General features: G+C 38.1%; 1 protein-coding gene and 1 long non-coding RNA gene across 2 annotated transcripts in view; both read left to right on the top strand.

Moving 5' to 3' along the window:
* Nucleotides 1-10,067, top strand: part of MAN1A1 (mannosidase alpha class 1A member 1) — a 106,595-nt gene extending 96,528 nt beyond the window's left edge. Inside the window, exons 9-12 of the mRNA XM_014312053.2 lie at nt 839-1,058; nt 1,909-2,081; nt 7,454-7,569; nt 8,238-10,067. Of these exons, the coding sequence (XP_014167528.1) occupies nt 839-1,058; nt 1,909-2,081; nt 7,454-7,569; nt 8,238-8,364 (636 nt within the window). The 3' untranslated portion in view covers nt 8,365-10,067. The remainder of the gene's footprint in view (nt 1-838; nt 1,059-1,908; nt 2,082-7,453; nt 7,570-8,237) is intronic.
* A 12-nt stretch (nt 10,068-10,079) lies between these two features.
* LOC115949558 lies at nt 10,080-11,747 on the top strand. The gene is made up of 2 exons (XR_004083000.1): nt 10,080-10,765; nt 11,321-11,747. It is a non-coding gene; the product is annotated as an uncharacterized LOC115949558 (long non-coding RNA).
* Nucleotides 11,748-13,810: the final 2,063 nt, after the last annotated feature.

Below are 13,810 nucleotides of genomic sequence, written 5' to 3'. Positions count from 1 at the left end.
CTGAATGTATGACAGAGTTATCTCCTCTCCATTACTTTTTTTAAAGAGTAATACCTTACTTTCCTTGTGGGCTTCTAATTAATGTGCTCTTCTGCATCTCCTCTCTTGTTTTAATTCTGTTCCTCCCACGATAGCAGGCTACCTTCCTGGATTTTGTAATTAGTGACCATACATTGCTAACATCATCAACTTCCAGTTCCCTCTAGATTTGTGTGTTTTTATTCTGCTTAGGTTTTTTTTCCAGGAGATCTCAGTGAGACCCTGCTCTTGATAGATAAGTGGAGGATTTCAATTTGGAGGGGAAACTCATTGGACTTTGGGAATGCTATCTAGACTCAGATGCCTAACATCATTCACTGCACACACTGAGTCATGTGTTTTGAATATGAGTTATGACTGCATATAATTTACATCAAATTATATCAATAACCACCTCCTTTAAGTCAGAATTAAAATGAGAAATACAGCTGAAGTGATGGCTAATAACTATTGAAAGTTAAAATACTGTTGAAAGCTAAATTACCTGAAACTGCTCAATGTAAAAGGGGGAAAAAATAAAAATATTTCAAAATTTGAAGTGTATTTGGTAGGTCTTTCCAACATTTTTATAAAACATACCCTGTAAATTGCTCGAAGTTGAAGCAAAATTAGTCATCGTTACTGATGTATGTTCATCTGCCTTGGTTTGGCTGACTTTGAAGTTATGCTGGCTGCTCCTATTATCCACTGTGCTTTATGAGCAAAGGCAATACAGAGCAAAAACAACCAGCATACAAGACAGCTTTGTCCTTTGTACTTTACCAAATGGCCTTTGGTTTGAGGTCGTGTCCTTCTGCAGGCCATAGAGACCCACCTCATCCGAAAGTCCAGCGGGGGCCTGACGTACATTGCCGAGTGGAAGGGCGGATTGCTGGAACACAAGATGGGACACCTCACTTGTTTTGCTGGAGGCATGTTTGCTTTGGGAGCAGATGGAGCCCCCAGTGACAAGACAGGCCATCACATCGAGCTGGGTGCTGAAATTGCCAGGACTTGCCATGAATCCTACGACCGTACGCGTGAGTACCATGTTGCGGAGTTTGGCTGCACTGCTTTCCTCCATGAAGGCAGCCACTGGTGGTTTTGTATAAAGCTGAATGAAAATTGTAGCACAGTGAGAAGTGTTCATCCCTTCTGAGCAAATGCTGCCTTGCTTTAAGAGTAGCTTTTAAAATGGCTGCTCTGTTTTCTAAATAATTTCTGTGTACCTGAAGTGTATCTCCTCACTGTAGTAATTGGCATGACAGTTGCATAACAGTAATTAACAAGCTTCTTTCATTATGCCAATTTCTGTATAGCTGAATACAAGTAATAGAAGGACTCTGTTCATTTATGCATCAACATAGGTATTACTCATGTTTTATGCACAAAAGAATATTTTACACTCTGTTCTGTTGATGCGATGCTGCAAACAATAGAATTGCAAAAAGAAAGTGGATTTCTGTACAGGAAATTTCTTTGGATTTTATCATCTTCTTATAGAAATAACCCTGGCAGCATTTCAGGTCCCAGGGTGTATTTTCCAGTTTGATATAGAAAAGTAAATATCCTCATCTTTTAGGCAAAATTTCACTTGTAGCTAGTTACACGAAGTCTTCCAGAATGCAAATGTTAGCATCACTGTTCCAACTGAAACTGCCATTTAAGGCATTGGTGAAGAACAGCTCTCTCCTACTCCAAATTATTTATAAAATATTAAAAACAGGAGGAGCTGAAGTATCTTTCATAAATTATATTGTTCTGGGTAACCTGGCTTTGTGCCACATAAAAGCCTAGCTTGATTTGGTAATTTGGGGAGTTTGATTTGCTTACATAATTTGAAACCTTTTTTAATGCCTTTATTTTAGTCTGTGCTCTTTTTTTGGCTAGGAATGAAACTGGGACCAGAAGCCTTCAGGTTTGATGGTGGTGTTGAGGCCATTGCTACAAGACAAAATGAAAAATACTACATCCTCCGACCAGAAGTCATAGAGACCTACATGTACATGTGGCGCCTCACTCACGATCCAAAGTACAGGGAGTGGGGGTGGGAAGCTGTTGAGGTAATGTTCTATTGGACTTTTTTGTTGTTAAACCCTAGTAATATTGTTAAGTGAGCTATTGAAGGATAGCTGGACATTGTTCAGCAGTTGGAGGCTGAATATTTATTTTAAATCAGGGATATCAATTCAGATTTCCAGGAATTCATTTGCCAAATAGATGACATTTTGACAAAATCAAATACTGCTGATGTTGTATAATAGAAAAGTACCTTGTGATTTTGTCATCTTAAATACTTCTAGGATTAGGGGTCACATTTGGATGTACTGTCCCAGATGCTGAATGTTGCTGCATGTGAATGGAAAATGAATATATGTGTCAGATTTGAGCCTTGGATATGGAAATAAGTTTTATGAAATGTATTTTTAGTAATAGTATGAAGGTGATTTTAATTTAGGTGACAAAGGCCAGGATGAAGGACTAGTAGTACCAAACATAAAACCATGTCACTTTCAAGAAACATAAGTTATATGGACAAAACTCCCTAAATGACAGCAATCTCTTCTAGATTTGAATTTTTTATCCCACTGGCCTTTGAGCTTCAAGCAGTCATGCTGAACCTAGCTATTTGTATTTGTCTAGCACAAGCCTTCCAAAAGGGCAGCTAGTCTGCACTGAAAAGAATGGGCTTGCCAAATCCATGGTTTCCCTCATTTCAGCAGTTAATCACTCTTGCTCTTAAGGTTGAGAACCTTTACATTTACCATGTTTCATCCTCCAGGTATGGGTCCTTATTACACTTCTCTGGAGTTCACTTCTGTCCTCCTCACACTGATGCTTCCCTTGCTAAATTAGCTGACATATGATAGGAAATACAGCAAGCTGAAGAACGTTATTTTTCTGGCTCTGTGTACTTAAGAAAAATGAAAAAAGAAATCAAAACTCTCTGCAGTATTTTGTTGACAGTGACCTGTCTTGTACAGAGGTATTGCTTTCCAGGATTTCAAAAATATCCTGTTTGTCAGTCTACCCAACACCTCTTGCTTCTACAAGTGTATGATTACAACCTTCTTGGAGGGGCTTACACCATTAGTTATAGAAGATTGCTCTGTTCTGAGGGTAGACCATGTAGACTTGTGCCCTACAATTTCTTATCCCTAAGGGACCCTACTAGAGAGCTGTTACTGGGTTAGGACCCCATAAACCCAACTCCCTTCACAGCAACCAAGATCTGTAAATGTATTCAGCATTCACTGTGTAGATATTGATCATATCAGAAATGTTGTGCAAATGCTGTAGAGCATTGTGGAAAAAAGGTTATTTCAAGTCTGGTAATTAGATACCCTCCAGGAATTAAATTTAAGGCAAAGTCTGCTTTCCAAAAAAGAATAATAATATTACCTCTGCTTATACTCTCAAACTTCTTGCCTGAATATTCACAATTGTTCCATGCCTGCACTGAGCACTGTATTCAGCTAGGTAGAGAGCAGTTATTTAGGGCATTGTATTTGCCTCCCTCAGGTGTTGGCTCTGGGGGACCCTGAAACAATATGCTTCTGAATTACTAATTCCAAAGCAATTTGAGTTTTAAAACCTCTAATTTAGAGGGCTGTTCCCTTACTTTCAATTCTTTGCTAACACCACCCATAGGCACACATTTTACTACTGCAATCTTCCCAGGCAGATTATAATTGGCATATTTACAATGGCTGTTTGTGGAAGTCATCCCATCAGGCTTCAGCAATGCCAACTGTTCCTTCTCCAGGAGATGTTTTTCCTGACTCATTGTTACTGCCCACACTGATAACATTGTTATAAACAATTGAAATGTTTTCTTATTATTATTCTTTACCCATTTGTTTCAGTTTGTTTGTGTTTCTTTCAAGCTGGTACACTTGTTTACCTCCTTCTCACTCCCCACGTGTCCCTTGTTTAACATTCTTGTGGTTATTCTCAATCTGGCTCCAACACAGCCAGATGGGTGTGGGAGATGCAGCTGGTCCCATTCTGCCCAGGGCACATCTTCCACTCTCCAAACGTGCACTTGGGTGTTTCACAAAAACAAATCTTGCAGCTTTCCAGAACTTAGGCAGTCAGTTGTAGGTTTAAAATCTTTTTTATTCCTGTTCTGTCTTGGTGTTTATAGCCATTCAGCTCCACCTAATACAGTGGTTTTTTGTTACAGCACATTTCATGCTAGCTTGCCATAACTATGTCATAAATTCTCTTCCCTTTTGCTCCTTAATGCTGCCCCAAAGAGCACCTGACCCATTCTGTCCTTGGGGAAACACCCAACCACTGAGGGCCATTGGTTTAATTACCAGTACCCGTTGCACAAAGGGGAACCTGAGATTGAAACAAGAAAAAAGAGGAAACTAACGATCAGACCATTTGGGTTTTGTCCAAAAAAAGTTGTTCTTCATGTGTTTCAAGTCCACTTCTAGCTCATTACTCTAGCAAGAAGAACTCATTAGGGTTTTTTTCAGTGCCTTTGTAGTAGAAAAGGAGGCAGTTTTCAAGTCATGACTTCTAAATTCTCTGACAAGTCTCTTAAGTCTTTCTCTAACTTTATAGACTAAAAATATGCTATAGCCTCTCCTTTTTTTTTCTTTGTGAATTTTATTTGCTGCTTTGAGTCCAAGATAATTTTGTATGTACTTCAGCAGCTGGAGAAAATGCAGTTATGACCACCAGCAATATCCACTATTACTGAGTCAGAAAGGTTTTATCAGCTTAGCTCATGAAAGCCTCCCTCTCTGCATTATAAATGTGGCACATATTTTAAATTTGTATCACTTCCTTTGTTTTTCCCTTTATGATAGTTTGAGACTGTCAGCCAGTTTTCGCTGTGCTTGATGTTTTCCATTACTGTATCATAACTGATCCTAGCCACCCTCATTTCCTGAGAACTACTTATTTAAAGTGCGTTTGATTGTTTCTTCCTGCCCACCACTATCCCTATCACTGTGAACATCCCTGTTCTCTCAAACTGCAGGAGAGGGCACAAAAGCCCATCACTGCCAGGATGGTTGACAACCTAGAGCCTTTTTATCCTACTAATCCTGCAGGTGGATGTCCTGTTCCTTTAGTTAGGTGGAAAGTAGCTTTGAGGGATGAGATGCTTCATATTTGCATCAAGAAGATACCACCAGAAGGCAAACATGGGGCAAGTTAACCCTTTAGTTTACATCACAGCAGTGCCTCCATGCACCTTAATGATCCCTCTGAACTCAGAGAATGCTCAAAGTACACTAGAGCATATAAATGGTAAATGCAATTTGCTATTATTTTACCTCACCCTGTTTAAAATGCAGATATTTCCTTGCATAGTAGCCTTATCCTTCAAGTTCTGCTTCTAGTGTGCCTTGAAAAGCATAGTCTCTTGTTTAGCATTAAAAATCCAGACACAGATGCAGAATTTGGAATTCGTTGCAGGTTGAAGTAGACAAGAGGGAAGGAATACCAGCCAGAGGAAATGACTTCTTTAAACTTAAGTATATTTGTCATTTAGTAGAAGTGTCCAGGAAAATTAAAGAACCTAAGGACACATAAGAAAAGACAAATAGGCTGTTATACTTTAAAGGATCTCTTCTGGAGAAAAATCCCTTTTAAATATACAATAGGCAGCTTACTCTCCAGTGAAAACCAAGGAGAGCCTGATGTGCAAGCCAAATGTGTGCACACAGCTACAGGGACTCCAGCAAAATCAAGGACATTTAGGATATCCACTCACAGCAAAACACCAATCTTAAAGAGCCTTTAGAGCAGGGGAAGGTGATGAATACTTCAGTAATTATTAGTGACTCTTAGTCCCATCTGTCTTCAGAAAATACTTATTCTGCCTGATTTAGATATATCCTCTGCCTTGCTTTTTTAGCCTGTGTGTTTTGAAATGCAGCATCTATCCCTAAATTAAATCTACACATCCTGTACTCACTTCGGTGGTATTTGTAGTAACTTCAGAAAGGGAGGAACCAGTAATCTCCTGGCTCTCTCTTGGGGGAGATAAAGCCCCAGGTATTTCTGCCTGAAAGTTGTTGTTCCAATACCACCTCCACAGAAGACACCTTGTTTCACAGTAGTGTGGTCCTGAGTGAATGTAGCCATCCACAATCCTTACTGTCATTTTCACTGCAAGAATTTATTTAGGGTTAATTAGAATTTCTGAATTTGTTTTTGAATAATGAGTTGTTTTAAATATAATCATCTTAAATTCTCTTTACTCCTTCCTTATACTGTCTGATGCCAGAGAGTTGTTATAAAAGAGAATAAGAAAAATGAATTGAGTAAGAATACTTGTACCCTTCTAAAATCATAAGTTATAAAGAAAAAACCCTATTAATTAATATTTTAAATATAGTAGTGATAAGATAACCAATATTCAAATAAGGTATTGGATAGCAGTATATTTAAAGAAGTTATGGCACATATATATGGCACATATATATGCCTGTAGGTACCACCTTTCTATTGCAAACACCTAATGTAAAGAAAAGCAACAAAATTTATTAAATAGTCTCCCTGTATATACCTTCTACAGTTCCAGTATCTTTTTTGCCCTTTTATATATACTTTTCATCTGATCTTTTTTCTCCTTCATAAAGGACATTCCTGTGAGCAGAAAAGGTGGTCCATGTACTTTTTACTGTGAAATAGAAATCAGTCATCTGTTTTACACCTTTTAACTGAATAAAGAGTTTGGAAACTAGCTAGATAAAAATACATTGTTATAGTTACTTCTAAATTATGTTGTGTTAAGTCCTGGCTTTCTGTCGATGCCTGTGTAATAGACAAAGCTTTTTCAGAGACGTAGCAAAGAAAAATATGACTGCTGCACAAGAGAAATTCTTGTGTAGAGCCCAATATCAGCGGTTTCCCATTGAAAAATTAAATAATTGCAAAGAGAAGCCATATAACTTACGCAGAAAATGGAGAGTTGCCTCTCCTTTTTTTGAAGGGCTTTGCAGGAGGTAAGGAAAAGACTGATCTTTAGTATGGTGTTCAATCATGCCACAATCATTTTAAGTACCAAACTATGACCAGAAAAGGTATAGGTAACACAATTTCCAAAGGCTGAGAGATTGGGAGAGAAAGGCTATCGTTACTCCTATTAAAAAGAGGAAAAAAAATATAAGTGAAAATCCATATGTCTTTAAATCCTTATACCCATACATATTTCCTTCTGAAAGGCAGTTTGTGTTCACTTTTTATCAATTTAGTATTTTGTTTCTCTTCCTGAATATGAAATTAGACTGGTATGCCTATGTCTTTTTTTTTTAAGAGTTTTTCTATCTAGACATTTACCGAGTTTTCACCTCTTTATCAAAGGAATTCTGGAATTTTATCTTTTTTTTGCTAGTTTTATTGCAAAACAGAAAAACTGACATATTATTTATTTTGTTAATCCCACTGATTTGGGTGTTCTCTGTTTCAGGCACTGGAAAAACACTGCAGAGTCGATGGCGGCTATTCTGGCCTTAGAGATGTTTATAACAATCATGAAAGCCATGATGATGTGCAGCAAAGTTTCTTCCTTTCAGAGACACTCAAGTAAGTTGAGGAAGTTGATTTTCATTAATGTGAAGTAGTTCTGTGTATCATCTTTGAAAAGTATTTATCATTAGTACCCTTGACACTCTCACGTAACAAAATCTGAGTGAAATAGCAGAGCTCTTCTTAGGTGACAGGAAGCAAAATGGCATTTTTTTTTTCCAGTCTGTGTCAATAAACTAAATTCCCTGACTTCTGCGAATTATCTTTACTTCTGATAAAGGTACTTGATAGTTTTTGAGACATTGCATCTCCTGTCTTTGATAGGATCTAATTATATATGCCAGCACTAATGAAACAAATTGACTAGACAGAGAACATAACAGGCTTATATTGCATACTTTTCATTTTAAACTTTTAGAAAAAGAAGAAAAAAAAATTCCATGGAAAGCATGCAAGGCCTGTTAAGAGAAAAAACCAAATGCTCTCATTATCTATCAACATCTCCTAAATTTTTGAGATTAAACTTTTTCTTGATCTCTTCAGTTCTGGGTTTGTTGGTTTTTTTGTTTTGTTTTTTTTTTGCTGTGCAAGAAAAAAAATCAGTAATGCCATCTCAACAGGAAGTTTAATACTCAAGTAAATTAAATATGAATTATTATGTGTTTTCCTGAAAAGCACTTCCCTGATGTGGTCTCATTTCCTGCTTTTTTTTTTTTTCTGGCCAGGTACCTGTATTTGCTGTTTTCTGAAGATGATCTTCTTCCATTTGAACACTGGGTCTTCAACACAGAGGCTCATCCTCTCCCTGTTCTTCACAAAGATGATGGGAATAAAGAGGAAAACCAGAAATAGATGAAGAATAATTTATACTTTGTTTCATTCCTTATGTTTCCAGGACTAGGGCACATGATTTGGTTTTTAAATTCCTAAGTTAAATTTTTTAATCAAGTGTTTTGCAGTCTGTTTTCTTTAACAGTAAATTTTTATGAATATACCAAATTAATTATGATAAAACCTTAATCCTCTAATTCAGATTAATACCTTCTAAGAAGTGAAATAGGGTATCTTCCCAGATTCTGTTAGGCTGCAGTGTCATTTTGGCCAAAAAAAGCAGAAGGTCTGCATGTTACTTGTTTCCTGTTATGCTTTTAATTTGACTGCAAAATTCTTCTCTCCTCTGTGAGGAGATGTATGCTTTAAGCTGTAATATTTTGCCATGTTGCAAAAAGCCATATTGAATTAAGTGTAAAAAGCTTTTTCTTTTTCTTCTTTTTTTTTTAATGTTCTATGTTAGTTTGTTTTGTGTGTCATCCAGGACAAATCTTGTGACTGTGACAGCCTCTTCTTATGCGGGTCTATCATTACTTGCTGGAGTATCTGATGTATTTCACTGTCAATGAAGTCGACGTAGGGGTATTTTCATCTCATGCAGACACAACTCTGAAACTGCAGTATAAGTTGAAGTCAGATTAAACTAGTTTCTATGGATTTAGCACATTAGTTAGCAGACCTTAGTTTTTCAGGTTTTGATTAGAATATTGTAATAGAATAAATTGTTTCCTCCCTTTTCTAGGTGGTGTTATTCTTATGTCTTTAGTCAAGCTACTATGGAGTAAAATAAGGTAATCATTTCATATTAAGAAAGGGACTGTTAACCTTCTTTATATATTTAGTCCAGTAGCTTTTATTTGGTTGGTTGGCAAAAAAAATCCACTCAACGACATCTTCCTGGAAGTTCAGAATTATATCAGATACAGTCTGTTTGTCTTTCTGTTACTTTTGCAGAGATTTAGGCCGGTCCAGACTTGCCACCAGGCTTGGTGGTTAATTGTCACAAAGCAATTTGATGTATCTGTATGAATAAAGATGGGTGTTCAGATGCCTTGAAGAAAATCTGCCTCCTCAAAAGAAGTCATTCAGAGAGGAGATTATCCTGCATTGAACTAAAACTTTCTGACAACACTGCCTTGTCTTAAGTAACAGAAATGCATTGGGCTTAAAAAATATTCCTTCGAGTAGAGGCCTGGCTTATTAAGAAAGGTAACAGCTTTGCCAAAAATGTTTTGCTTTGTAGCATCACCTAAGGGAAAAAGAAATGAGGCACAATTAATTCCTGTTTCTACTTGGTTTTAAGTGGTTTACATGATTTTTAAATCTACCTGTTTTCATTTAGTGATGGGATGACTTCCATACATTTCAGGTAGGAAACACCTGGCTTCCCATTCTGAGAAAGAACATTATTTGATTGGACTGCAGTGGAACAAACCTGGTTCTGAACAGTAACGTTCTTGAATGGTATTTAGTAAGGTAGCTCACATGTCCAGCATTGCTAATCACAGCTGAGGGAACACATTTGTTTAAGCTTTAGAGTGCATTTTTTCTATGCTGATAGAGGTCTGCAGTGGAGGTTTTCTTAGGGAGAAGCCAAAAATAACTAATTACACTTTTATATATAGCAGCTAGAGCTTTCCCTCCTCAAGTCTGTAAGAACAGCACTGGCTGTTGCCTCCCCTGCTGACGGAGGAGATGGCACGTGCCACACAAGCTGCCAAAGACACTGGCTGATGCTCCAGCACAGGCTTGGCAGAGCTGGCCATTCCTGCATGGGAGTTATTGGGGCACCTTGGTGAGCCTGGGCCACCCAGCACTGGGAGAACGGATAGAAATGGATGTGCACTTAAAGCCTGCTCACACAGAGCCAGGCACAGCGGCTCAAAACTTTGTGCTCCACTGTTTTTTAAATTTTTATTTTCTTTTTTAAAGTATGTATTCCCTCATGGCACAGCAGGTTTCTGAACCCAGCTGAGCAAGGATGAGGTCTTGACTCTCTCCTCTGTTGAAAATCAGAAACTCTGCTGCTTTTGATTCTTCAGAATTTGTACCACTGGAGGACTATACTTCATTGTATTTCTTTATAAATAGTATTTATAAGGGAGATTTTTTCCATCCCTTGAATCACCATAGCTGTGGAATAAAACCAAAATATTTCATCTCTTTTTAACATGTAACAATCATTATTTTTTTCTTAGTTATGCTTACTGGGTCACCTGCTGCTACTGCCCCTCACATGTATGTGCTGCTTTAGACCTCAGTTAAATAACTACAAAAGCTCAGACAGAAACAGTCTTTAAGAAGTGTGTTTTCTAAGCAACTTTCTACATGGTTTTCTTAACCAAGGTTTGCTTCCCCCAGCTGCCTGTGGTGATGTTGCTGGTACTTAGTGAGCTGAAGGGAAGAGCAGAGAACCAGACAGGTCTTCTCCACGTTTCAAAAGCAGGTTCCAGTCACACAGCTCTATGTGCATTGGGTCTCATGTACTTAAATATAAGCATCATGGTTGTTTCCTTGTAAAACAGACATTTCATAGCATGGAATTTTCCTTAGCGTGGGAGTTAGGATGATCTGAAAGAGCACAAATTTGATGTGGTATTGGTATTCAGGTTGTATGTACAAACTGCACTATACTGTACTTTTTGTAAAGTAATGTAAGTAGACGAGAAGATTGTACAACGTGTAGATCTGCCAGCTGTAAGAAAAAACCTTTTCATAAACTGAGAATATATCAATTTTTCTTTTTTTTTTTAATAACCCCAAAACACCAAAGCTAGAGCAATCATTTTTGAACAGTCCATACTCACCACTGCTTGTTAGATCAGTAAGGTAACATGCATTTTAATTCCCATTCACTTAACTCACTTCATGGAAGTGGCTAGTGATGGTGACTTTGTGTTCCCAGTCATTCGTAAGAGCAAAAGAAATTGCTCATTGTTGTGGGGCGGGGGGGATTATGGCAGGGTGGAGAAGACAGTGACATGGACACATTATCTTCACATAAACACACTGCCCACACTTCTTCCACTTCTCTGTAGCATAATAATGCATTTAAATCTACATATGTTGGATCCCAAGAGGTAGATCCCTTTAAATGGCACCAACATTGTTTCACAGGGAAAAAAAAAAAATTTTGATTGTTTGTGAGATAAATATTGCATATGTGTTGGTTATACACAGATTTTTGCAATGCCCAATAGCTCACTGTTTCTATGGTAACTTCATACATATCCATTTCTATCATGTATTTAAATTGGTTTTGATTTGTACATATTCCATTTAGTCTTTTCATCTTTATATAAACTGAAATTATGGAATACATAATAGATCAAGATGCTTAATTTTTAAGAACTTATATTTGTAAAAATTTCTCTATTGTGAATAAAGTCTTTTAATATATCTGTTCAACTGGTTATAGTTTTTTCTTTCATGTGTTGCAGAAGTAACTACAGGAATCTGCTGCATGTTCTGGTTTAGCTGCTGTACTCAAAAATTTTTGTCAGTACTCTGTGTACTTGTTAAGATGCTGTTCTTAATTAATGTCAGCATATAGAATTTCTACCAATGAAATAGGTTTCTAGGATTTTTTGTCAATAAAATTCAGCATACCAAATGTACTTTGGGGGAAAATGAGCCTGCTAATGAAAAGAGGGAAGTTGGGAAGTGGGAGGTGGCAGGCAATAAGCACAGTGAAGGTCAGTCACTGCAATTCATGCTCTGCACAACACAAGTGGGCAAAGCTAAATGCCATTTAGGAGCAAACAGCGCAGTGGAGATGACAAGGCTGTCACAGTGCCCAGTGTTACATGACCGTGTAATGAAATCCTGTCGTTAGCCCATGCTCCAGAGGAGAGGGAAACAGTTGTCATAGGAACTGTAACTATATTTTGTTTCAGAAGGACATTAAGATTTCCAATCTAAATATTGAAATAACAGCTACACCTCCTGGATAACCTTGTTTTCTCTGTTTAGTAGGAAGCCTCCTCCCAAAGTGATACTGAAATAGACTGCTGTGGTTTTACAGAACAGTCTCAGTAGTATCAATTCCTATCAAAAGACTTACTCATTAGACCTGCTTAAATCATTTTTGAGGGCAGCTCTGAGATTTTTTTGCAGCAGTTTCAGCTACACAGTGAAGTCCTTGGGGCAGTCAGGAGACAGTGTCCTCCTGCAGCTGGCCCCAGGACTAGACAAACTGCTACTCAACAAGGCAAACATGAACTAATGCAAACCTTCCTGCAGACTGGGATTCAGAAGAGATGTAAATGCAAGCCTGGGTTAGAATTTCAACAAATTCACTATCTTTAATTGCATGCTTGGTGTGGTTTGTTTTCTGCAGGGGGAAAGGGAACTAGGGCTGAGTTGACAATTAGTCAAGACCAACAGGATTTGCCCCATTTGCATTGCCCTATGGCCTTGCTCTATCACAAGACGAACTCAGCGCTCACACAGCAGCATCTGCTATGGAAACAGCCCTTCATCTGATCCGCCTTAATCTTGGGATTAGTCTGTCCTAGTTGAGCTCAAATGCAGGAGGAGAGATTACACATTGAAAAGCAAACTGCCAAATCCAGGAAATGGTCACTGAGATTCAAGAGTTCCGCTCTGAATATGTGGAATTTGCAGGCAACCCCAACAAGGGAAGAGATGAGAATCTTGACTCCATGTTTCAGAAGGCTGATTTATTATTTTATGATATTATATTATAAATTATATACGAAAACTATACTAAAGAAAGAGAAAGGAGACATCAGAAGGCTAGAAAGGAAAGGAATGGAATGAATAATAAAATCTTGTGACTGACCAGAAAGTCCGACACAGCTGGAGCTGTGATTGGTCATCAAGTAAAAACAACCACATGAGACCTATCAAAGATGCACCTGCCACATTCCACAGCAGCAGATAATCACTGTTTACATTTCGTTTCCGAGGCCTCTCAGCTTCTCAGGAGAAAAAATCCTAGCGAAAGGATTTTTCAGAAAATGTGTCTGTGACACTGAATACTGCAACAAGAGGTAAACCACAGGGGTTTGCTCTCTCCTGGTTTATGCATTCATGCATGCACAGAGTGGTGGATGGAACAAGTCCCACATCTGCAGAAGCCAGCTAGAGCCCAGCAGGCTGCTAGCACTCAGCATTATTCCAAAGCCAGCACTTTGACCCTCATGTCTCAGGTACCTGCTCCTCTGTCTGCACCAGCTCTCGCTCACCCTGTAAACTCACCATAATAAACCCTCCCACTGGAAGCCCTTCTTAAACTTTCACGTGCTCTCCAAACTCTGCGCGCACTTTGTGGCCAAGTTGTGGAAGGTTATTTGCCTTTTACCATTCTCACGCTGACATTTTACAGGACCTCTCTCATTATTAATATTTTATGTCTTCATTCCAGTTGTGTGTTGCTTTCACATCATCAATCAAAGTAGCTCAGAGCTATCATTAGTCTTGAGCACCTCAAGTTAATAAAAGT

The sequence above is a fragment of the Geospiza fortis genome, unplaced genomic scaffold (genome assembly GCF_000277835.1).
Source record: "Geospiza fortis unplaced genomic scaffold, GeoFor_1.0 scaffold98, whole genome shotgun sequence".
Lineage (NCBI taxonomy): Eukaryota > Metazoa > Chordata > Aves > Passeriformes > Thraupidae > Geospiza > Geospiza fortis.
The sequence above is the reverse complement of the archived record's forward strand: the minus strand, read 5'-3'. Positions and strand labels throughout refer to the sequence as shown.